Source organism: Schistocerca serialis, chromosome 5 (assembly GCF_023864345.2).
Source record: "Schistocerca serialis cubense isolate TAMUIC-IGC-003099 chromosome 5, iqSchSeri2.2, whole genome shotgun sequence".
NCBI lineage: Eukaryota > Metazoa > Arthropoda > Insecta > Orthoptera > Acrididae > Schistocerca > Schistocerca serialis.
In genome coordinates, this window is record NC_064642.1 from 387,248,659 (window position 1) to 387,275,656 (window position 26,998).

At 39.3% G+C, this 26,998-nt stretch overlaps 1 protein-coding gene across 1 annotated transcript in view; it reads right to left on the reverse strand.

Moving 5' to 3' along the window:
• Positions 1 to 17,228, reverse strand: part of LOC126481096 (helicase SKI2W) — a 150,951-nt gene extending 133,723 nt beyond the window's left edge. Inside the window, exons 1-4 of the mRNA XM_050104616.1 lie at positions 17,034 to 17,228; positions 16,610 to 16,789; positions 11,452 to 11,680; positions 3,712 to 4,010 (exon numbers count right to left, since the gene is read on the reverse strand). Coding sequence (XP_049960573.1) covers positions 3,712 to 4,010; positions 11,452 to 11,680; positions 16,610 to 16,789; positions 17,034 to 17,057 — 732 coding nt within the window. The 5' untranslated portion in view covers positions 17,058 to 17,228. The remainder of the gene's footprint in view (positions 1 to 3,711; positions 4,011 to 11,451; positions 11,681 to 16,609; positions 16,790 to 17,033) is intronic.
• Positions 17,229 to 26,998: the final 9,770 nt, after the last annotated feature.

The following is a 26,998-nucleotide window of genomic DNA, read 5'->3' on the forward strand; positions in this document are numbered from 1 at the left end:
TTAATATGTCCAAGCAACTATCAAGAATTTTAGTGGCAACAGTCATTATGGTATTGACAATAATGATGAAACTGGCTTATAGAAACAACGAGTGCCTTAATATTCTGACACATACACTATTAGGCACTACAATTAGCAAAATAATTGTGCATAAGAGCAATTGCTTGTGATATCTACAGCTTAAAGCTACAGAAAATGAGGATCAAGTTAAGTGAAATGATCATTAATTACTTAATGAAACTAATGAAGTACAATTTGATTTTGTGACTGTTTAAGTGGGGAAATAACAATATTAGAGAAGGAAAGTTGCTACTCACCATATAGCGGATATGCTGAGTCACGATAGGCACAACAAAAAGATTCACACAATTATAGCTTTTGGCCATTTTTTGTTGTGCCTATCACGACTCAGCATCTCCACTACATGGTGAGTAGCAACTTTTCTTCTCTAATATTGTTACATTCCATCCTGGATTTTCCATTGTTTGATTTAAGTGGGAAATACATGATTAGCATTAAACAGCAATGTGTGATTGTGAACAGACACACAAAAGCTGTTCGAAGCATTTAATGACAATAACACAAAAAAGACCTGAAAATATATGAAGTTATACAACATAACAAAAATGGAAAATTCTAGATGGAATAATAAATATATCAGGAATATCCACTGACATTACAAAGTATTGATCAAAACATATGGATCGTATTCTATTTCTTGCAACCAACGAGGAAAATGGTGAAACTCATATAAACAGCTGGGGAATTACAACCTGACAACTTACTGTATGAGTAAAATACCTACATAAAAAAAATAGTACTAATTTGATGAGTGAAAATCTGTACCAGGTTCAGAACTCATTTCTGAATTTCCTACTTTTTGTGAGCAGCCACCACAATACTACACTATCTCAACATGCTTCCTGGCCCAAAAAAAAAAAAACACCCCCAAGGAACTTGATGTTTGTTCCTACATTTCAGTTATCATTTCAAAGTGAATTTCAATGTTATTACTGAGATAAATAATACTTTTAGTATATTTAGTGAGGCATGAAATGTATATCGAAAAGACAGACTATATGATGTAGGAAGGGCAGTGTTCACTGCTGTCAACAAAAACATAATGCATATCGCGGTCAAAACTGAGTCTGATTGCTGAATTATCTGGACACACGTAGCAGGCCTAGGTGAACTCATGTCAATTTTGAAAGTTTTTACCAGCCATTTGATTCCACCATAACTGCTGTAGAATCATTCAGAGAAAGTCCGTGTTCGGTAGTGCAGAGTTGCCCAGATAAGTAGTTGAAGGTGACATTAATCTAACAAGTATAGACTGGGGACACCTGTGGATTCATTGCAAGCGGTATGGACAGTCTTGCGAAGTACTTTTAAAAGTGTTTCTCGAAAATGCCCTGAACAACTAATTGCACAACCCACATGCAACAGAAATAGTTTAGACCTTGCAGTTACAAACAAGACTAAACTTATCTACAGTGTTAGTAGAGACAGGGATTAGTGATCATAATGTCATTATAGTGATGATGGTTACTAAAGTTAACAAGTCCATCAAGAAATCTAGGAGAGTATTTATGCCAGAAGAAGTAGATAAGTAGTTATTTGCACCCCACTTACACAATGAATGAACATCATTTAATTCCAATATGATGGACACACAGAAATTATGGGCAAAGTTTACACCGAGGGCAAATTGCGTTCTAGAGATGAATGCACCACATAAGTGGATTATGGACGGAAAAGACCCACTGTGATTTAATAATAAAATTCATAAAATTGTGAAGAAACAGAGATTGTTGCACTCTCAGTTCAAAAAGTAATGCACAAGTATCAATACTTAAAAGTTATTACCAATTTGGGCATCTTTAAGAAGAACGAAGCGCACAACTACTTCCACCACCATACATTAGCAAAAGATTTTGCCAAGAATGTGAGAAAATTCTGGTCTTACATAAGATCACAAAGCAGGTTGAATAAAAAAGTCACTCATTGATCAATCTGAGGTGGCAATAGAAGAAACCAAAAGAAAAGTTAAAGTTTTAAATTTCACATTTAAGAAATTACTCATACGAGAGGATCAGAAAAACAAACCATCATTTGACTGTCCCACAGGCTTCTGTATGGAGCAAATAGAAATAGGTACCCCTGGCACCGAGAAGCAATACAAATAGTTAAAAACAAAGTCACCAGGTTTAAATGGAAACCCAGTTTGATTTTACAGAGAGTACTCTGTGGCATTGGCCCTTTACTTAGCTTGCATATCATGAGTCTCTTGCCCAGAGCAAACTCCCAAGTGACTGGAAAAAAAGTGGGGGTGACTTCTGTATATAAGAAAGGTATAAGAATGGACCTGCATAATTACAGACCAATATCCTTAACATCAGTTTGTTGTAGAATTCTTGAATATGTTCCGAGTTCAATGTAATAAATTTCCTCAACACAGAAAATCTTCTGTCCACAAATCAATGTGGATTTAGAAACCATCACCTGCATGCAACTCAGCTTGCCCTTTTCTCATGAAATCCTATGAGCCACGGATGAGAGTAACAGTTTGAGTCCATTTTCCCAGAGTTCCAGAAAGCGTTTGACACTGTGCCCCATAGAAGACCGTTGACAAAGGATCGAGCATATGGACTAGTTTCCCAGATATGCGAGTGGCTCGAAGACTTCTAAAGTAATAGAATCCAGTATGTTGTTCTCAATCGCAAGGGTTCATCAGAAACAAGGGAATCATCAGGAGTGCTCCATGGGCGTGTGATGAGACTGTTCTTATTCTTTATTTAAATAAATGATCCGAAGGACAGGATGAGTAGCATTTTATGGTTGTTTGCTGATGATTCTGTGGTATACAGAATGTATCATTACTGAGTAGGAGGATAAAAGATGTCTTAGAACTTCTACTTGGTGTGATGAATGGTAGCTTTTCTCAGTGTGGAAAAGTGTAACTGTATCTGGATGAGTAGGAAAACACCAATCCTGTAATGTTCAAATGCTGCTTGACATAGCCATTGATTAAATATCCAGGTGTAACATTGTAAAGTGATATGAAATTGAAGGGTAATAGAGAAGATGAATTGTCAACTTTGCTTTTTAAGAGAATTTTGGAAAGTGTAGTTCATTGATAGAGGAGATAGTATATAGAAGACTAGCGGGACCAATTCTTGAGTATTCCTCAACTGTTTGGGGTCCCCAACAAGTCAGATTACAGGAAGACATAAAGGCAATTCAGATTGCTAGATTTCTTACTGGTACATCTGATCAGCATTCAAATATTATGAAAAGGCTTTGTGAACTCAAATGCGAATCCCTAGCAAGATGATGATCTTTTTGTGAGGCACTGTTGAGGAAATTTAGAAGAACTGGCATTTGAGACCAATTGCAGTACGATTCTACTGCCGCCAATGTACATTTTGTATAAGGAACATGAAGATAAGGTGACAGAAACTAGGGCTTTTATGGAGGCTTATAGACAGTCATTTTTCCCTCAATCTATCCGTGAGTGGAACACAAATGGAAATGACTAACAGTGGTATGTGATAGCCTCTGCACTGCACCGTATGGTTGCTTGAGGAGGGGGGGCTGTAGATAAAGTAACAGTTCGTACATAAAATCTTTAATTTCATGTTTCATAGACATGTATACAAATATAACATTTATAGATTCCAGTAATCAGGAAAAACAATACAGTTACGTTACCTCAGGAATAACTTTCAGATCCTCTGCTTCTATTTTCAAACTTCGAATAACAACATTTTTGTCATCTTTCTCAACTTTTGTTTCAGATTCTGCCTCCTTCCACAGATCTACAAGGTGCTCCTCCTGTTGCAATATATTCATGAGATTGACTTCTGATTCTTCTGTCTCAACTTCCGCAATGGGTTTAGTTTCCTCCACTTTTGGCAATGCAGGAAAATCTTCTTTTCCAGTTCTTGGAGTAAAACCATCTGGCATGAAATCTATTCCATAGTCCAAGCCTGGAGCCACTGTCAACAAATCTGAAAAAAAAACAACCTTTTTCATAGTTACTATATAATCCCTGTTTATCAACAGTAGCAAAATATTATGCTTCTTCTTTTCAATAAGGTATCAAAGACCATTTTCTCTGCTGAGTCCACTAGTTAGTGTGAGCATCACATAATCAACCTGGCAGATATCCGTCAATTAGAGATAATGCATTTGAATGACTATGTGATTGGTCTCTCTCTTCACTCATTTTACTCTGTCTGATTCATTATGGTTAACTGATGTTAGGTTTGGTGTTAAATTAATAAATCTATTTTGACATGTGTTGACTTCCACTTTTTATTCACTAACCAGTACAATGAGCAGACAGGTAGAGATGCAATTGGAAAACCATTGTCACATATTATTGCACAATTATTTATGGAAGGCTTCGAGCAACGTGCCTTCGAGTCGGTGGCTTTGAAACCTATGTGTTTTTTTCAGATATGTAGATGATACTTTTGTTGTTTGGCAGTGAGAACTTGAATGCCTTTTTATAACATCTGAATTCAATCCACCTGAATATTCATTTCATGATGGAGGTGGAAAAGTATTGCTGCCTTATCTTCCTTGATGTGTTAGTCAGGAGGAACATTGATGGTACATTGAGACATGCTGTTTATAGGAAGCCTACTCACACTGACTTGTATCTACAGGCTGATAGCTGTCAGCACCCATCTCAACGTCAAGGGATACTTCGTATCTTGGTTCAAAGGGTCCATGTCATTTCAAACCCTGAGAGTCTGCCAGTTGAATTAATTCATATTGAGGTCACCTTCCATCAGAATGGCTATACTGAAAGACAGATGAGACATGTTGTGCTAGTGACCGACTGTACACCAGCTGAGCAATGGTAATGAGTTGGTAACAAGGTCTACAGCCTTTCTTCCTTGCGCAGGGAGCATCTCCAAAAATATTGGTCGTATTTTGCAGAAATATGATGTGAACTGTATTTTCTGACCTCAATCTAAGATTAGGTCCTTTTAGGTCCCATTAAGGACAATCTCAGTTTGTGGTGGATGTCTATCGTATTCCTTGCAGTTGTGGCAAAGGCCCAGAGTTTGAGTCTCGGTGTGGCACACAGTTTTAATCTGCCAGGAAGTTTCATGTTTACAGTATTTGTGGACTGATGACTTCAGCAATGAAGTATATACTAATTTTAATGTCTTACTCTGAAACAAAACATGTGTTTTTTGATCTGGAGGTAAGACTGAAGTTACCAAAGGGTTTGTATTTACCTCCATAGCATTTTATCATCTTCATTATCAAAGGCCTTAATAAAATCAATGACACCACATGGTTTTTCCTGTTTTCCTCTATGGAAACTTAGTTACTGTAGTGAAGTTATTTGTCAAGTACTAGCTGATCAGGCTAGGGCACAAGATAGCATGTACGTTGCTGCCATTAATGTGTAATAAATAAAAGATGCAGCAAATACACTGACACACACACACACACACACACACACACACACACACACACACACACACACCATTATATAATGAAAAAAGAACTACTAAATACACAAATAAAACGAACTACCTTGTAAACAAATAAATATAACGAAAAATATTGTAAAAATCTGAAATTTGTATCATATTCTTCAAAATTCCATTACAGACACAAGATGATACATAAAATTTTAAAATCTCTCTCTTCATTGGTTAAAATAGAGATCAAGTCTCACTTGGCCAAAAATTGCTCATTTCTCATGGTATTACTCTGCCACATGAGCTGGCAATGTGCTCAGGGCAGTGACCTATTCTTCTTTGTCAAACCACAAATTTTCATCTGTGTGACTCATTCTCCGACAGAGATGACTTTTCTCGTTAACAGCTATGCAATAACTTCCAAGAGGATGATGTATAGTAAATCATTCTTTTCACAGCCATAATGTTAGCCATCTAGTCTCCATCGATCTCCATGCAACCTGAAAATCCTTTCCTTGCTATTATAGTACACAACAGGTGTTTTGGATGATCTGCGCCATTCTGTCTGCAAGATATTTCTTTGTGAATGGTTTAGAGAAAACTTTTGCACTTATCAAATTTCACGAGCACCAGTGTACGATGTCTAGATACCACATCTTAAAAACATTGCTAGCGGAAACTGCTGAGTGATAGATAATGTCCCATTTTCACAGACCCATCAATGGAATTATCTGTAAAGTTTCAGTGCTCATCTGAGACTACATAAAAATGTTGCTATGAAACCTACTGTGTTTGATCTCGTGATAGATTCATACACCACACCAGTTTGTCTACAGCACTGCATCTGACCAAGCAACACTTAGATGCCACTTCAGTTCATCCATAGCCCTGTCAGCCAGAGGGTGCAGTGGGTAAGTGCTACTCTGCACTTGCACATTGCTTATGACCACCACAGTGCTGTTGTCCACATCAGGGGCATGGTGTACCTCTGTTTTCTGGACTTTGACTTGGATCCTACAGTTTTGTGCTTCTATGTGTCTGAGCAGTTGGACACACAGTGTTTTGTGCCTTAGCAAGTTTAATTAACTGATTTTATCTGTTTTTGTGTGTTTGATGCAATGAAACTGATAATGCCTGTTACTTCAAAATCAAATCTGGTGTGTGTGTTTTTTTCTGCACTACATTACATTTTGAAATTTAGTAGGTTTCATTATCAGCTGAGAGGGATCAGTGGAAGGTATTTTTAATGGGGTAAACTAGTCCTTGTATGCACATCCACTTAATGGTTAAGAGCAGTTCCCTAGGCTTTGCATAACAACTTGGCACGGTGCTTTTTCTTTCATATATTCATTCAGGCTCCTGTCTCCCCTAAAGGGCAAACTCAGCTAATTTTGTAGTACGGCTAATTTCGCAGTACCACACATATCCTTTCACCATGGAATTGTACGAACTGATTTTAAGTACGAACATTGCACCACACATGGCAGCACCTATCAGCAGTGTGTGGTCGAGAAACCAGCTACCGGAGCTTATTCTTGTGGCTGCGGTAGAATTTTTTCCAGTGTGGTTGAGAATATTTTCAGTGTAGCATGTGTTCAGTGACAAATTTCTGTTTTTTTTAATCGATACTGCTGATATAATCTGAAGTGTAAGTATAAGACTTTTATTGATGGATTCTTCACTGTTCTCTGTTTAATTTAAGGTCCTGTTCACCATTCTGACACCAACAGTTTGCTCGTAATTCACTTTTGCTGGTACTGAAGTTCTTAATGAGTTTGGTGCTGCTGGCGGGCACATAAAGAAGTTTGAGGAGCGCATGAATAAAATAAAAGAACATATTTTACATGATGTTATGCCAAATTAAAGTGCTTTTGTGATTTGAATGCAATACTGACTGGGAAGGGAGTGAGACAGGGTTGTAGCCTCTCCCCGATGTTATTCAATCTGTATATTGAGCAAGCAGTAAAGAAAACAAAAGAAAAATTCAGAATAGGTATTAAAATCCATGGAGAAGAAATAAAAACTTTGAGGTTCGCCAACGACATTGTAATTATATCAGAGACAGCAAAGGGCTTGGAAGAGCAGTTGAACGGAATGGACAGTGCATTGAAAGGAGGATATAAGATGAACATCAACAAAAGCAAAATGAGGATAATGGAATGTAGTCGTATTAAGTCGGGTGATGCTGAGGGAATTAGATTAGGAAATGAGACACTTCAAGTAGTAAAGGAGTTTTGCTATTTGGGAAGCAAAATAACTGATGATGGTCGAAGTAGAGAGGATATAAAATGTAGACTGGTAATGGCAAGGAAACCGTTTCTGAAGAAGAGAAATTTGTTAACATCGAGTATAGATTTAAATGTGAGGAAGTCGTTTCTGAAAGTATTTGTATGGAGTGTAGCCATGTATGGAAGTGAAACATGGACGATAAATAGTTTGGACAAGAAGAGAATAGAAGCTTTCGAAATGTGGTGCTACAGAAGAATGCTGAAGATTAGATGGGTAGATCACATAACTAATGATGAAGTATTGAATAGAATTGGGGAGAAGAGGAGTATGTGGCACAACTTGACAAAAAGAAGGGACCAGTTAGTAGGACATATTCTGAGGCATCAAGGGATCACAAATTTAGCATTGGAGGGCAGTGTGGAGGGTAAAAATCATAGAGGGAGACCAAGAGATGAATACACTAAGCAGATTCAGAAGGATGTGGGTTGCAGTAAGTACTGGGAGATGAAGAAGCTTGCACAGGATAGGGTAGCATGGAGAGCTGCATCAAACCAGTCTCAGGACTGAAGACAACAACAACAACAACAACAACAACTGACATTCGTAAAGGAAGGCTTAAGGTATTTGTCAATTTAATTTGTTACAGATGTCTAAACCTAGAGGCAAATGTGGAAAACAGTACTGCAGGAAGGATTTGGAAGAAGCTGTACAGTGTTAAAGAATGGCTGGTCAGTTTATAGATCCAGTAAAGATTGTGGCATACCCTACACCACCCTAAAGGATAGACTAAGAGTTTGTGCCGATCCTGCGGACTGTGCTCTTGTGAAAAAGGGATGTCCCTTCCTTTTTAACAAACTGGGTTTCATATTGTTGGTAAATGATATGCGGTATTATGCTAACAAATTAGCATCAAAGAGACCTCACGGGGACCCATTTGGGGAAGAAAGAGACAACGCAGGCTGGGACTAGTGGAGTTCACTTAAGAAATGATACGGCTTAAGTTTACATCAGCCAGAAAATCTATCATATCGCAGGGCCACAGCTTCGAATCGTTCTAATTTGAAAGATTTTTATGATGTTCTAAGTACTGTGTATGAGAAAACAGGGCTCAGGACGAAGCCAAATCTAATTTGGAATCTACATTAAATGGGATTTTCAATGGTGAACAAGCTGAGCAAAATGTGTCCACCAGCAGACAACAGCTGAATAGTGGGAGACCACGACAATTGTGATTGCTGCCAATGCTATGGGACAAGCAGTGCTTTCTACGTTTATTTTCAAGGGGATTTGTGTCACCAATAGCTTGAAGGAAAATGCTCCTCTACTGAGCCAGGTAGCAGTGTCATAAAATGGCTGGATAAATTCAGAAATTTTCTTGGAGTTCTTGAGGCATTCATTCACCACAATCCTCCTGTTCTGTTAATGACGGACTCACATTCTAGCCATCTCTCTCCATAAGCTCTAAAATTCAGACAAGAAAATGGCACTATTTTTGTTACCTTTTCATCACACACCACTCAGATCTTACAGCTGTGTGATATGTCTATGTTTGCTCCTCTAAAAATGTCTTGGAAAAGGAATGTGAGAGACTTAATGAAAGCTTGTTGTTACAAGCCTACAAGCATGGATTTTTACCATTTATTCGAGAAGTCCATGGACAAAACTGTAACTCCAGCCACCATCAAGAGTGTTTTTTCCAAAACTAATTTTTCCCATGAATAGAGATGCCATTCTAGGTGTCTGAATGTTTCCCACATTCATGATACCTACAATGTTGGACAAGTCTACCTGAAAGAAAACTAGATGGATGCGTATCAGCAGAGCAAAAAAGAGCTGTTGTTAATGTACCATCTGAGATGGAAGAGTCAATAGACCAAACTGAAAATATCCAGGAGGAAATTAACGTGCCTCTCCCAAAATCCATAAAATCATGGAGAAAGAGGAAACATGCAGCTACTTCACCCAGAGTTATTGCTGATGAAGGCATGTTGGTTGCAATAGGCCTAAAGACCCCTTAAGAAAGGGAAGCAGACAGAGAAAATTCCAAATCCCAGCAGAGAGGCAACAAGGAAAAGTGAGCACCTCAAAAAGCTAGAATGGGAAAACAGCAAGCGTGTGCATAAGTAGTTCCTTCAACAAGATGGTGTATGCCTGTACAGAGAATATTAATAAGAAATATAGGAAAGGATGACAACATTTGTTTGTCGTGTGGTGGGAATTACGAAAATGACAATGATTGCTAAAAGTGGATTTGTTATTTGAAGTGAGAGTGCTAGTTTCATCTGTCTTACCAAAGAATGAAGGCGTAGCATGCTCAGTTCACATGCCTTCTGTGCACTGAGGCTGATTATGATTAACTTGAATCACATTTCCGATTTTAAGAACTAACTGCAACTAAATTTCTGATTTTAAGATTTTGTATGACTGCAGTAATTAATTTTATTTATTTTATTATTCATTTTTATGATAAAGTATGTAATTAATTAATTATATTACCATTGATTACATTATTTATAATAATTTAGTAATAGTAAATACAGTAAATGTTAAGTGTATTATGTATTTGATTACATTAAATCATGTTTCGATGACACAAAAGTATTTTTTTAGAGTCATAACTGCTACTGCGAAATTATCCAAGTAGTGTTGTGAAATTGCCTGAGTTCTTATTAATACAGTAAATTAGCACTATTTTAAAAAAGCTTTTTTTGTATCTGAAATTTAATTTTCAATATTTAACATTTATACCAACGAATTATACCACTTTTACTTATCATTTAATTCAAAAATTAAATATTACAGGCAAAAAACTTTAATACTGCATAATTAGCCAAGTTTGTCCTACAATGATCTCCAAATGGATGGAGTAGAAGGCATTTATGTAGAATGGATGGGTAGAACCTACCACATCACATTCCAATACTAATAAGCCAAAATTAAAAAAGTTCTATAAAATATGTTAGTGTCTTCCACCAAACCACTTTAAGATGTTTAGACCTTTAAGAACTCATGGGTTTATGGAATTCAAGCCGATGTGAATATGAAGAAATTGTCTCTATATTCTACCATCTACACACTTCTCATAGTATTTGTACAATGCAGGAAGGAATGAAGTGGGTCTGTAATATGTAAACAAAACACAAGTTTTATCTACTCAATTAAATCTGTAGCTGAAACTACGGTCCAGATGAAATTTTAGTTCATTTTTGCTTATGAATCAAGTAAAAAACATCACATCTGATATGGACTGGATACTAAAACAAAAGAATAGTTCAGCATGAAACAAAAATTGTGGGAAGCAAGGACAGATGGGGACAGAATACCAGAAAAATAAGATTTTCATCGTGTGGGTTCCATTAGGAATCGTTGTGCTCAGTGACCATGAAATGATTATAACCAGGGATGAACACAACAAACAATTGGATATCAGCCTGTATTTTATTACAGATCTAGCTAGATTTCAGCAACAACAAAGCCGACATCAGTACTAAGGTTCGATTCGATTCCTATGTTTTTCTTTTAGCATTGACAATGGTATACTGCAGCTGAAATATAGCTAGATCTTCAACAAAATACAGATTGATATATGACTGTTTGCTGTGTTCATCCCTGATTATAAAATGGGGTTTTCTAGCTGTCACAGACAGATTTAGAAGGGAAAAAAAAAAGGATCATGTGAAATTGTTCCACACACAATCAGCCACACAAAACACACAAAATTGTATCAGAAAGCTTAGTCTGAACAAGAAGATATTTTACAATCATAAATAATTACCATCCTCAAAATTAATTTCTTCCTGTGTTCCATTGTCATGTTCTGAAACAGTTGAGAGATCTGGGAATCCTCCTGGCATGAAAGGGAAGTTACTTGAATCACCCTTCACCGATTCAGTTGGTGCTGGAGCACGTCGGAAAGACAGGGAATTCCTTGCACTTGACCCCGTGTCTTCAACAGAGACTTCCCTAAATTGAAGAAGACGTCCAGTGGTTGGATCTCTCTCCACCTATAACAAAAACATAAAAGTAACACAAATTAAACTTGAAACAAATAATAACAATGTTAGATTTATAAACTTCCTGCAAAGATAGAAAACAGGAAAGATAAAGGGTATGTAGTATAGTTTCTCAAAGGAATAAAAACTTGTGACTCATCAAGCTTTCCCAGGGATCTGTTCAATATATGGTCCTCAGGAATGCCAGTGTATCAGGTTGTGTACCTCTCATGTGTTCCTTTTTGGCATCTACTCAGTATCATCAAGGTATGCCTGGTAATTACTGTATGCACGCAGCAGTTGTTACTTACCAGCAGCCACGACATGACAGTGTTGACAAGATGCCTTGGGGAAAATATTGTGGGATGTAAACAACGTAATGTGGTGACAGACTTGAGTGATGTATGTTGAAAGAAAAAGTGTTTCAAATTCAAAAAGCAAAGTATACAAGAAACAGATTGGAAGTAACAATAGGCTGGCAACTCAGATTCAGATACTAGACTGCTATTAAAAGTAACTAACTTCTTCTTCCGATTTTAGGCTATCAGCCTGTTCTGACCTCAGTTTTCCTGCCAGTTCTTCATGGGTCAACCAACATTTCGTCTTCTGGTAGAAAGATATTTAAGAGCAAGCTTCGGAATTCTGTTGTCCTCCCTTCTAAAATGTGATTTTTCCCAATTTCTATCATTTTGGGAAATTCTATCATTCAATGAGAATACACTTAATTGCTGGCTTACTATTTATTATATTTTTGTCTATTAGGGATTATCTTTCAATAATTTGTTTTATTCAACCAAATCTCGATTCAGTACACTAATGTTGACAAATCATAATTTTAGAAAATTTAAGTTCAAGTCTCTTCTCTCACATTACCCTTTCATGTTTGCAGAATTGTTTCACACATGTATTGAAACAGATGAAACTTTTTCTTCACTTCAATATCATTGTTAAAAGATAAATCACAACCCAGATAAGTGAAAGATGAAACTTGTTCCATTGGTTGATGTGTATTTTCCTTGCCACAACATAACTTTTGCTTTTGTCCTACATACCAAAATTATATCTTTCAGAAATGATATTTTGTGCACATAATGTTTTCTGAAGCTCATCTTCATAATCCTGTATGATGAACTGATTATCTGCAAAAAGAATAGTATTTATGTATTTAGTGTTATTTAAGTACACTCCAGGTGCACATATTCCATACAGTTACTAATTCTGTAACCTTGGTATACTCTTCGATTAATCAGAATTTCTTCTATTAACTTATGCCGGATGTAAACAATTTTTGTCTTTGCATGTGTTGTGTACAACTTCATATACAATGGTAAGGAAAGGTGGGTTGCACAGTAGTGCAGCAACTGTTGTTGTAGGAAAGCTGAACAGGCACTGAAATGCTTAGCGAACAAGATAACACAGTACAGAAGATTTACTTAACTTACATTTCCCATGTGTACAGAGTGTCATTGCAATGAATGCAGCAAGAAACAGTGTCGAGCTTTCGATGTCAACAAGGAAGAGCCTCTCTGAACTAAAGTACGAACAATGGTGGTAGAGCTACAATTGGCAGCATCTGCATAGCATCACATAACGAAGAGACTCCAAGTGTGAATGGGCTACGTGGCCGCCGCCAGTTGTCCTATATTGCGGTGACAGAGGGTGCTAGTAGGTCCAGAGCCACAGGAGGCACCATTGGGTTTGCCGGATTCTGCACAACCACTATCACCACTTGACAGAAACTTGCAACTCCATTGCCAACTGTGACACCTGTGGGGTGGTACTGATGTGTGAGATACCATGTCATACATATCTTGGATAACATGATTCAAGTGTTTAGGTTGTCCATTTTTTCATTATGTTTCAGAATTGCTATCTGCTATACCATTGGGCCCGGTGGTCTAGCAATGAGGCATGTGACATGAAACCCAAAAGCTGCAAGATCAAAACCCAGTCGGACCACAGACTGTTTTTACTCTGCCTCTCAATGACACATGGTTTGGATTCCAAGTTCAACTGTTGGTCACCTACCCCACTTGGATAACTGGATTGGTTAGGGACAAACAAGTTGCTGAACTGACGTCCAATTGAAAGACCTGCCTGGCCACACGAAATCACCGCCGCCGCCACCACCACCGTCACAACCACCATCACCACCACAACCATCAAAAGCTTTTATGGAATTTATTAAGACAAAGTGGGTTTTTACGTAAAATTCTCTTCTGCTCTTCGAGATCTGTTTGAAGCCAAATGAATTACAAAAAGGATAGATTGCTACTTACCATGCTGATAAGACACTGATTTGAAGATAGGAACAACAAAAGACTGCTATACATTTGAGTTTTCACCCAAAAGGCCTTCTTCTGAGGTACAAAACACACCCACACACTTAAGCAAGCACAACTCACATGCCTCTGGCTGCTGAAGCCAGACTGCGTACAGCAACTGCAGTTGATGGGAAAGCAGTCTGGGGGTGGTGATGGCAAGAAGGAGGCTGGGGCAGGGAGATGGAGGGATAGCAGGTAGGGATGCGGGACGGAGAGCAGGGTAGGGGTGGGGAAAAGTGTAGCATTGCTTGTGAGTGCATGCACGGATGTGGTGGTGATAGGGTAAGCCTACTGGGTGCAGTCAACAGGTTACGGAAGGAAGGGCAGTGGCAAAGAAGAGTCGTAGAGAAGGGGGAGAAAAGACTAGTTGGTGCATTGAAGGAGTAGAAGGCTGTATAGTATTGGAGTTGGAGCAGGGAAAGGGATAGGTAGGTAAAGGAGAGGGACTAGCAAATGTTAAGGTAAGGGAGATGGGTAGGAGGAAAGGGGCGGGGGGGGGGGGGGGGGGGGGGGAGAGAAGGAGGTGACAGGAAGGGAAGATAGGCTGCAGGGAGAGCTCCCTGTGTGGTTCAGAATAGCTGGTGTGGGTAGGAAGAATCCAGATGGTGCAGGCTCTGAGACAGTCATTGAAGAGAAGCACATTATGTCATGCAGCACTTTCAGAAAATGGGTGGTCCAGATGTCTCTTGGCCACAATTTTTTGGTGGCCATTCATGCGGACAAACAGCTTGTTGAATAACATGCCCTTGTAGAAAGCAGCACAGTAGTTGCAGCTTAGTTTTTAGATCACATGTCTGATTTCACAGGTGGCCCTGCCTCTAGTCAGATAAGAGAGGTTTGTAACTGGACTGAAGCAGATAGCAGTGGGAGGACATATGAGACAGGTCTCACATCTAGGTCTATTGCAGGAATATGAGTCATGAGGCATGGGGTTGGGAGTAGGGTAGGAGTAGAGCTGGACGAAGGTATTACATAGGTTTGGTTTGTGGCAGAATACCACAGTGGGTGGGGCTAAAGGATAATGGGTAGAATATTCCTCATTTCAGGGCATAATGAGAGGTAGGTGAAAGCCTGGAGGAGAATGCAATTCAGTTGCTCCAGTCCTGGGTTGTACTGAGTCATGAGCAGAGTGCTCCTCTGTGGCTGGATGGTGAGTATGTAGGTGGTGGTAGATGACTGGAGGGATAAGGAATGGAAGATCTGTTTCAGTACAATGTTGGGTGGGTAATTTTGGACTGTGAAGGCCTCAGTGAGACCCTTGGTATATTTGAAGACGGACAGTTCATCACTACAGATGTGACACCCATGGGTGGCTGGACTTCTGGTATGGAATGGGTGGCAGCTGTAGTGTGTACTATGTAAGAGGTATACTTAAATAGACTTTTTATGTGTGCAAAATTCAGTTTTCTCTTAGAAAGCCCATCAATCATAAACAGTACCTTCGCCCACACTAAAAAATGGCTCCAATATTGTCTAGTTGCCTATGGATCAATCCCTTGATGGAGATCTTATTAAGGCCTTCACAGGGAGGCACTACCCTCCAACTAACATCCACAAATGTCCCTTAAAGTCTCAACAACCACTTTCAACCAACTGTGAAAGAGCCCCTTCCTGCACTGCCTCTTGTATATGGACATGAACAGCAAACAACTGTACACCTGAAAGAACAGCCACTGTCAAACTGAGGTACACAGTAAAGTTAACTGCCTACTAGCAGAACACACTACTGAGTACAATGTGCTATACTTCTGTGGCTGACTCCTCTCCCCAACATCAGCTTATCTGATCTACACAATATGGGAATTGTCTTTTATAACAGGGAGTATTTCAATTTTTTTGTACTTATGAGGTACTCTGGTATGTTTGTAATAGCAAGGGTAAAAGTCATGATTGGACCCCCTCCCCCCTTCCATTTTCCAGTACAGTGTGGAGTCGTTATGGACTAAAGTTGGATAATGCTCTGCTAATTTGCTTCGAGGAATGGAATATGAGGGAAAAATTAAGTTAGAATTTATAAAAATACTTGTTTTTATAACAGAGAGAAATATCTTGAATAACTAAATCACTAACTAATACTTGTATTTCCTTCACTTCATTTGAATCATGCTGTTCTCACTGCAAATTTTATATGTTGTTTGTAGTCTCCTTTCACTCTAAATGATGTGATAAATTTGTTTTTCAAAGTGTTCTGCACATATGTCAGATCATTATTTATTTGTTCAGAGACCATAAATAAGACCACTGAATTAGTACATTGATCAATTTTTTTTATACATTGTAAAATGTTAATTTGTACACGTGGGCTGTGTATATGCTTTACAGTATTACGAAAATTTCTGTATCATGTAAGTGATGCAAGGGATAATAATGAACTAAACTAAATTAAAATTAGGCACCCTGCCGGTCAATTTATTACCGCAATCTTTATGTGGCTTTCACATTCGTTGGCTTCGCCAACTCACAATCAAGCAGTCACCTTTAGGTCAAAGCTAGACTTCGGGCTGCACTACAGATCAATCTGTCACCAAAACCAACATTTGGGGGTGGGAGTGACGGATGCTGCTGCACACTCTGGGTAAAGAAACTTACAAAACTGCTGGAAGAATATAATTAGTACCTTGAGAGTGGTACCGATGGGGGACAAGTCGTAATGGTACAACGAACGTGGATTCGAAACTCTTGGCCAAAAATCTTGAGCATTGCGGTAGTCATGTATGGGTAATCTGTCAGGGCACAACAGATACTCCTGCAGCTGCTTGGTGACATCTGGAAGCACCGGAGGTGGCCCGAAAGGCAGCTGGAATTAAGCAAGAATTTATGAACCACCGTAAATTACTTTCTTGAACTGAATATAATACGAACATAAACTTAAGTTTCTACTTTTCTCATTCTTACATGCAGCCACAAGACAGATGACATTAAATATAAAGTACAATACTTCGGGAATACTTTATTTTTTTGCAAAGCATATACGCATGCATAATATTTAAAATTAATCATGTTCGTAAAAAATCTGAAGTGTTGCTTGCTACGTTATTTACCGAAACTTCCGGTTCAGCTACCATTGCAAGCACCAAATCTAACGAGTAGTTACAAACTGAGTTATGTAGTTCAAAAAGAAGTACTACAACGTTTCTACGTAACAATCAACTATTTATTTTTTTCAGTTCATCATTTCTGCTGTTTTAATAGCTCCACATCGCTCGCCGGTGAAACACATGTCTATAACAGCTGTGTCAGAGATATTCTGGTTGCGGACTGAGAAGGCGTATCGATACTTTTACGAAATCGTTATCGCACTGTGACAGCGCTTCGTATTGCTTGTTCACGTAATTTTAAAAAATCAATGCATGTATTCTGAAACAATATTCAACGACAGAAGAATATTTAAGAACGTTTTATGAAACGCGTGCGCCTTTTTTTCAATGAAATGGTCATTTACATACATCGTTTTGGCGGTGATCTCTAGTTTCGTGTTTGATCAATAGCAGCGTTGCCTGGTATTCATCGTCGCATACTTAAACGAGTACAGTGTTTTGACCAGACAGCAATATCACGCTGTAAATCACGTTATTCCAGGCATATTGATAAAGAACTAACATCATCTTCGAAAACGAAGAGAGCGTCAAAGGACAAATTTGCGTTGTTTCGAATCACGTAAATTTGTTACGAAGGTACGCTACAAACGGGAAATGAATGCTATACGTTAAGTTCCGCACGTAGAACCTATCGGTTTTCCTAGAGTTCACATAAATACACGCTTTAAACTAATGATTTAATGCAGCCGAAACTTTCACTTTCCTTCTTCTTTTTGGTGATTTAGAAACATAACAAAATACTTCACATACAAATACCTACGCATGACGCCAATTACATTCTGCTATTAATTTTTTTTTGTAGGCGTTGATCTTGTTTTCACTTTTCGTGTTTTCCTTCATCGCACACCGCACTGTAGTCTCTTTTCATTCTCATGAGCAGGAAGCATCAAGCTTTGTCGAACAAGAGAAAACATGCTGACTGTGGGAGTTCCAGTTGGTCTTGCTGCGGTGCTGGAAGGCTTGGCGAAAGAAGTTCTCCGTAAACAACCCAGAGACATTTATTGGTTCGCTGCTGAACATTTTGAACAACTTTTGCGTATACGAGACGCAGCGTCAGTTGGAAGTCCAGGTAGACCTAGTAATGAGACAACCTAAACTCTTTGACAGTATATCGTTAAGCTAAGTTAGACTTTGATCAAATAGCAATTATGAGATAAGATTTATAACTGCTAAAGAGGTACAGAAACATAATCAAGGACCAAGCGTAAATGTCGCTTAAAAATCTCTAGCGAGGTAGTCATACACAATTATCTACAGCCACGTAGATTGCGTTCGCTAGATGTGTGGAAAGCAGATATGAGCCGATCATTTGTTAATGTGTACACGAATGTTTCCGTGAGATGCATTTCGCTCCCTTATGTTGTTTCGTAGCTGTATGGTGGAGGATCCATTACTCACCCATAGGGCACTCAGATACTCAGTTTTGCTGTGTGCGACGATGCACTGCCGTGACGTATTTTTTTTTCGGCGCTTTAAAGAACTTTTGCGGAAATTTACGGTAAACTTTACGTTAGTTAAATATATAACTAAATATACACGACGTATCTGAGCCATGAAATGTTGTTCGTTAATGCTGTGTTGAAAATTAGGCTTAGAATACTAATTTAGAAAATAAGATAGTTATACACTTGCTCACATACCTTACATAATGCTATCAGTTATTTTGTGCTGCTAATTTTATATGTATCATACGTTATATAGTTTCTCGTATGCAAACAACAGAACCTTTCTATTAATCGATTTTTCATTAATTCAGGCGAAAATCACTATCATATTGCGTTGTTAGCATGTTACTTACTATTTCTGATGCTCTAGTTATGTTTCCCATTGTTTTATACGTGCTAATACATTGTTCATATGAACATAATATAATGCTAGCAGATGACCTTTTTTCGCTGACGAAATGAGGTTATTTACAGGATGAAATTATACCAAGAAGTTTGTGGCTTTCTGTTTCATTTCAAGGCCGAACGCAGTTTTGGGGCGAATGACCCCGTGTGCTTGGCAGACATAACAATCAATAACAGATACGAGAGCAACACTGAAAATTTTTAGAAAATCAAACAAAGATTAGTTTTTAAAACTTTAAGCGATCTTATCGCTTTTTAAAATATTCCCCTATAACTTCGTTACAGTTTTGCATTTCGTAAACCATGGCAATGATGTGACTCTTCCCGCGGAACTTCAGAAACCAGGTTTTTATAATGTTCCACTGCTTCTTGTAATGGCGAAAAAGTGATTCCACGCATTTTATGTTTAATTTTTGGAAACAAAAAGAATTCACAAGGTGCCAGGTCAGGGCAGTATGATGGTAGGTTCCTGTTACTCACCTTTGTGTACTCAGATAACTCAGTTGTTGGTTTTGCTGTATGCTACAGTGTGCTGTAGTGACGTAAAACTATTTTTCCTTTTGGGCCTTTTTCACGAACTTTTTCGAAAATTTACGGTAAACTAACGTTTGTGTACCAATCAGCAACAACTATACTTCTAAATGCAAATGCTACAGCAGCAATATGATCCATTTCAGAAAAAAAATAGTAGCCATCTTCTTACTAGCTCTGCGGATTCATCGGGACTTAGCGCGCTTGGCTCTTCGCTTCGCTACGCGCCTGACGCAAGTCACGTGACCGCCTGTGGCGCGTGGCCTTGAGTGTGCGAGAGAGAGCGCTTGGAGCTGCGAGCCCTAGTATTACTAGGCTCGCAGCGGGCAAAAATCAAGATTATCAGCGGAAGTGACGGAGCGATAAGCTGCGCGCTCTGGCGCTGCGTCGCAGCACGGAGCGTCATTCGCTCTGCGAACGTCGAGGAGTGCGGAAGCATAGCACTGGGTCTCGCTGGGCGTTGGCTTGCTACGTTTACTTGTATCAACGTGCCACAGCAAGATAGCTATATGTGAAATAAGTTTTTTTAAAAAAAAAAATCACGGGATAGAAAGGAATGGTTTTAGGATAGGACAAAGTTTATTGTCTGTAATATAACATACAATCACCAGTTAGGCTTAGGCTCTGAACGAGAGACCCACTGAGCCGACTGACTTTTCTTATCAGGATCACAACAAAAAATCCAACATTTAGCACTAGTAACGATAACCCAAACCAAATTTGAAGTGCCGCCGTGAAATTTTTCCAGAATTTTTCTGCTGTAGTCGGTGCGTTGTTGTTTTTGATCGGTTGTCAGTTTATGTGGAGTCCATCGACAACAAAGTTTTCTCTTGTCTAACTGTAGATGTAAAATGTTTTGGATTTAATTTTTGTCTTACATAGGGCTTCTTCACCAAATGCGTTTCTAAACCTGTTTTCACATTCTTTAGGTTTTAATGGCGATTTAAACTCTTAAAAAATAGAAATTAAAAAAGACGTAGCCCAGAAATGTTCTCTAGTCAAATTCATGTTTCAGTGAATACAAAATCTTTAAATTAAAATAATTAAAAAACGGTTAGGGCAAATCGAGTAAGCTACAGGGCAATCAAATAGCAAATAGTTAGAAAATAGCTGCCAAATATGTATAAAAAATTTCATTTGTTCTTAGAACCAAGGCATTCTAAAATTTTTTTCGCACCCAACGATCATAGGATGGAATTTTTGCTTTAAGACTTCCTCGACCTGTTCGGCTCTCAGATGTAAAATAAAAAAAATTAAGAGAAACACAGCATTTTCAGTTCTGTTTCTTCTAGCGCTACCTTATCCGCTCCATGTATTGGCTGTATTAAAATACATAATGTGTTTTTCGTCTTGCTGCATTGAAAATAGCTAGGGACGTACTTCCAAACAATGTTATGGAATATTCTTATATGCAGATGATTGGCTGCACATTTTCGAGTTTTCATCCCAGTTAACGATGTCACTTTTGCGCACAATATTTAGATGACTAATCCCGTGGCCATCTGTTAGTGGTGGTCTTCTATGTGCTCCCCGTTTGGGTTTCATCTTGGCAGTCCGTGTACGGCAGTGTACGCTGCACGGTACCAGGATGTCGCAAAAAGCCATGTTCGAAAAAACGGTTTTCAGATGGATCATAACTCGGGGTCTATTGATCACTTGACCACAGCGATAATGGGGTCAACCTTTTTGGATAGCCCTTGAACTAGCGACCCTTTGTATACCTATCGGAAGAATTGACGTACTCTAGCTACCCTAGAGTGAGGAACAAAATTCAAACATTATACACTTCCTCCAGCCCAGGCAAATTGAACAAATCGGTTGGTTCTTTTGCATTAGGTGTGGTCTGGGGTGAACCTTAGACGGCTTACAAAAGTACCATTCGTTCATGGGCGGTTCCTGAGAAATCCCTGGAAAACCATGATTTTCGGTTACGAGAAGTACCCATTGTCGGGATGTTCACTTCATGGTTTCTGTTCATGGAAAATCTTCGAGATTTTTACCTTATATTCTTAAGATGATATTCTTACGGAACTTCGGAACTTTTTTTCGATGTCATTATCCATTAGCGAGATTCAGAGGTTACCGTATTTGCGCACGTAAAATACGAGGGTTGACAGTTGGCAGCATTGGTATGCGGGAGGTACTGGCTTGTTCTGTAGCTTCTTCTCTACAGCTCCAGTTGGTGGGAAGCCTTAGTATTGAAAGGTTGTGTTGTTACAGTGTAAAGTATGGAACCCTGCGCAGACGGTCGGTCAATGCGATTTAAGCAACGTGCAGTCATTTAATTGTTGACAGCAGAAGCTGTCACCCCAAAGGAGATTCATCAGAGAATGAAAGCTTTTTATGATGATTGTGTTGATGTAAGTACTGTGTGTCGTTGGGCGAGTAAGTTTCAAGATGTTGAGGCGGGAACATCTACCTGTATGACAAACAAAGAGTTGGACGTCCAGTGGCATGCTGACAGATTGATTCAGGACGACCGTCGTATCACTCAGAGAGAAACTGCAAGCACAATTGGCATTTCACAAGAACGTGTGGGTCACATTATTGCTTTGCTTGGCTGTCGGAAGATCTGTGCACGATGGGTACCCTCGATACTGACTGCAAAAAAGAAAGTGCACAGACTTGAAATTTGCCAGGAACTCCTCTCGCGTTACGAGAACGAAGGTGACGCCTTTATTCGTTCAATTGTGACAACTGGCAGAAATGTATCAAATTGTGGAAAAATGAATATTGGTACTTAAAGATCACATTCTAAGGATTATTTCTGCGTTTCATTTATTAAATTATTCCCATCCATACCAAATTAACGAAGGTGGAGGCATTACTTTTCATTGAACCCTCGTAATATCGGGTCGGAGCCATAAATGTAGTTTTAACTGACGTATAGCACACATGGCAAGGGTTCTAGGGTCTTCATAAGAGCTCTGAGGTTACCAAACTATTCAGCATTTTCTTCTCCAATAAAATTATGTATTGACTCACTTTTCTGTATAAAGAGCACTTCACTCCTATACAAATAAGCCCAAAGCGCTACTATGGTGACAAAAGTGGGCTAAAATGTGTCCTAATGTGCCTGGAAAAATATTAACATGACTTTCAAAAAATATGTGAAATGGGAAAGACTGCAGATTCAGTAAAATATTTCTAATAACATTTTAACTCTTTCAAGATACAAATCACAAGTCGGGCATTTTCGATGAATTTTAATCATTCCAGAAAAGAAGCTGAGCAAATGATTTTGTGATAAACTTATGTTATGCGTACTTATTTGTTGTTTAAATGTATCAAAGTACATAAATGAGTAGAAGTATATAAAAAACTGTCAAAACCCTACTGACCTATAGAATTCGTCTCTACAATCAGCAAAGAGGGGATACCAGCGGAAAAATGCTCCTGTCGGTGCACAAAAAGGGCGAATATGTTTCTATTTAAACGACTCTGACAGAAAAGTGGGAAACTAGGTACCTGAATCCTCAATCCACCTTTCTCATCAAAAATTTTGGCAAGCGAACAATTTCAGGATTTTCTGTGCTGAAAGATTGTAGCAGAGAGACTTTGAAATAGAGAGGGGACAGTGTCAGTGGGAGGGTAAGTGGCACAGAAAGAGAAAGAGAGATGCATGTGGAAATAGCAGTGGGAGCCACAGAGAGAGGAGATTTTGATGGTCAGTGAGAGGCATGGCAGTGAAAAGGAAAGATAGAAGGCTAGAAATAACAGCAGTGAGAACAAAAGGGAGAGAAGACAGTACAAATGGAAAATGCAGATGATTGGAGACTATATATAGGCTTGGTGTGAGGGGGGGATGTAGGACCCTTCTCCCAGATCTGCGAACTTTAACACGAGGAGGGCGTATTTGGCGCTGAAATTTTAAATTCGGGAATATATGTGAGCCGCCGAGATATAGCGGAGACAATGGTAGTGGACAAAAAGAAACAGTGTCCGAGAGAAGACAGTGGCAGTGGAAGAAAAAGGAGACAGTGGGAGAGAGACATGTATTCAGTGGCAGGGAGAGGTAAATGCTGAGTAAGAAGACTTAGCTACAAAGAGAGACTGGATAAAACGGTTTAGAATGGTCTTTGTTAAAAGAGTGCGAAATATTTCCTGCCAAAATTTTTGGTTCCCCACTTTTCTGCCAGAGTCTTTTAAAGACTAACATATTAACCTTTCCTGTGCTCCGACAGGAGGATTTCTCCACTGGTTCTTTATATTTTAGTTCTTTGTCTAGCGGGCAATGTGAGCTGTTTTACATATCGAATCATTGCAGGGCCTTTTCAATTAAATCCGACCGAGTTGACAATGAGACAGTAGGGAGTCTCAGTTTGGAATATTTTTGAGTGGATTTTACAAATACAGGTTGACAATTATTGAACTATAGGAACTAAAATTACTTCTGAATGGTTGGCGTCTGGATGTTCAAACTGCACATTTGGCCTCGGGGCATGGTGGGAATCAGTATGCACAGTATGGTTTGGTTTAGGGACGAAGCCCACTTTCATTTGAATGGGTTCGTCAGTAAGCAGAATTGGTGCATTTGGGGAACTGAGAATCCGCATTTGGCGATCGAGAAGTCTTTTTACCTGCAACAGGTGACTGTGTGGTGTGCTGTGTCGAGTCACGGAATAATCGGTGCAATATTCCTTGAAGGCACCATGACTACCGAACGGTACGTGAAAGTTTTGGAAGATGATTTCATCCGCATTATCCAAAGTGACCATGATTTCGACAATAGTTCACACAAGACGGAGGTCGACCCCATCGAAGCAGGAGTGTTTAATGTCCTGGAGGAACACGTTGGGGACCGCATTTTGATTCTGGGATACCCAGAGGCCACCATTGGCACGTGCTTCGTTTGGCCGCCATATCCTTCGGATGTTCAAATGGATCAAATGGCTCTGAGCACTATGGGACTTAACATCTTAGGTCATCAGTCCCCTAGAACTTAGAACTATTTAAACCTAACTAACCTAAGGACATCACGCACATCCATGCCCGAGGCAGGATTATAAACTGCGACCGCAGCAGTCGCACGGTTCCAGACCTTAGCGCGTAGAGCCTCTCGGTCACAACGGCCGGCCTCTTCGGATCAGAAAACTTGCGACTCCTTTTTGCGGGGCTATATTAAAGACAAAGTGTACAGCAATAACCTCAAAATCGTCGCTGAGCCGAAACTAGCCATTCAGGAGATCATCGATAACATCGATATTCCGACACTTTAGCGGGTCATGCAGAATTTCGCTATTCGCCTGCACCACATCATCGCCGACGGTGGCAGGCATATCGAACACGTCGTAACCTAAATCCGTGTATCTGTAGTGACGTTTACATGTTCAATAAAGTGTGTGCAAGCCGTAATTTTTCATACAGTTCAACAATTATCACCCTGTTCTTTACAAACAAGGACAATGTCCCGGAAAACTTTAGTCGGAACCGAGGGATCGGAATTATTTTACACCATAACGTATCGTTGTCGCACCGCTATTTACGAGGGATGTTCAATAAGTAATGCAACACATTATTTTTCTCGGCCATTTTTGGTTTAGAAAATCGAGAATTTGTTGTGCGACATCGAGGGATATAAACCGCTTCAGTCCCTATTATTTCATGAACTTCCGACAGGTGGCAGCGCTATACGTAGCATTCAAAATGGCGTCTATAATGGAGTTGCGTTCCAAGTAGAGAGCTGTCGTTGAGGTTATTTTGGCGAAAAACCAGAGCAGTGCAGATATTTATAGGCGCTTGCAGAATGTTTACGGAGACCTGACAGTGAACAAAAGCCCGGTGAGTGGCTGGTCTAGGCGTCTGTCATCATCAACAAGGTCGCGCAAACCTGCCGGTCGGCAGCACACAGCTGTGAAACTGAAGAAACGACTTCACCGTGTTCGATGTCACAAAAATGCAAAGGAACGTCTACTTCTCCATGACAACGCAAGGCCTCCTCGAGTCTGCGCACCTGAGAGGAGCTCAGCAAACTTGTTTGGACTGTTCTTTGTCATCCACCCAACAGCCCGGATCTCGCACCTTCCGAATTCCATCTGTTGGCCCACTGAAAGATGAACTTCGTGGGAAGCAGTACGCGGATGAGGGCGAGATTACTGATGCAGCAAGACGTTGGTTCCGTCGCCGACCAGTAGAGTGGTACAATGGGGCCACGCAGGCCCTCCCAGTCAAGTGGCGTAAGGCCATCGTGTTGAACGGAGATTGTGTTCAAAAATGGGTTTTGTAGCTATAAGAGTGAGGAATAATATGGTGTAGTGTAATCCTGAATAAAACCAACTTGCTTTCAGAAAAAATTGTGTTGCATATACCAGAGTTCGACTCCCGGTATCCTCTACGAGCATTGATGAGCAAATGTTTACTTCATCTGCATGAATCAGGACTACTGTGTTCCGTGATTGGCTATTGTTCATGGAGACATGTAGTACGTCAACGTTAACAATGCATCGCTGAGAGTCTAGTACTGAAGAATGATAAAATGGTTGTTCTTACAAAAGATCGGAATATTGTTCCACCAGTAAGGAACCAGCAACGATAGTAGGGTTTATTAATTATAACAGTAAAATTCATAAGGGTTGTTCCTACATAGGGGGAATGGTCAGTTCTACACAATACCGGGTTCTTGCACAAACATACCAAAATATAACACTTACTTGCTTGAGGAAATAAGTACATACAAACGCAACATAACATATTTGAAACGCCATACATGTATTTTCTTTGATTCATCCCGCGGTTCTCGTTTTTCTTTTAAGTACCACTCATTGTTGAAGCAATTTTCAGTTTGAAAACTGTATGATTGTTTTTATGTTGTTCTTTTTGTACAGATATTGTAAAACAAATAATTTTTTCGTGTTTAGATATAGGGTCTCTTGTGGAAGAAGTCTCGAAGAAAAAAATCAAGTCCGTGTAGAACTTTCGCAATTTTATAAGAAAACATAACAAGCAATAAAATAAAAGTTAAGAACATATAAAAGCACGAAATCTGCTGCTATAAAATGAATGAACGCGGCTAGAATAGGTCAACTTCTGGTGCTAGCGGACGAAGCCGCCGTCAATAGACACGTTTCAGTTCCGAAGAACAGCCAATCAGAGAGCACACTTGCATGTTATTTTAAGGTTGTGACAGCTGAGATGGGTGATGAGATGCGTGTCTACCTTATGCCTCAGAGTCGGAAAATATCGAGGAAGCGTCTGCAGTTCACAGAATGACGGCATGTGTGCAGAAAATAAATGTGCGTCAAAGGACGTAGCGAACTCGGATCCCACCACAGTTATTCACACACACACACACTCACACACACACACACACACACACACACACACACGCATACACACATTTTAGATCTTGATTTTCATCTGGGATAATATGATATAAAGTTTACTCGTTGGAAAAGGAGAAATATCTTTGAAAGATCGAGTTCTAGATCACACAGGATGCGACTTTGACACTGAAAAAATTTTATACGCAAATGCCACCGCGAAGTCACCTTGGTCATACGGCATAATGTTGACACGTAAACAAATTAA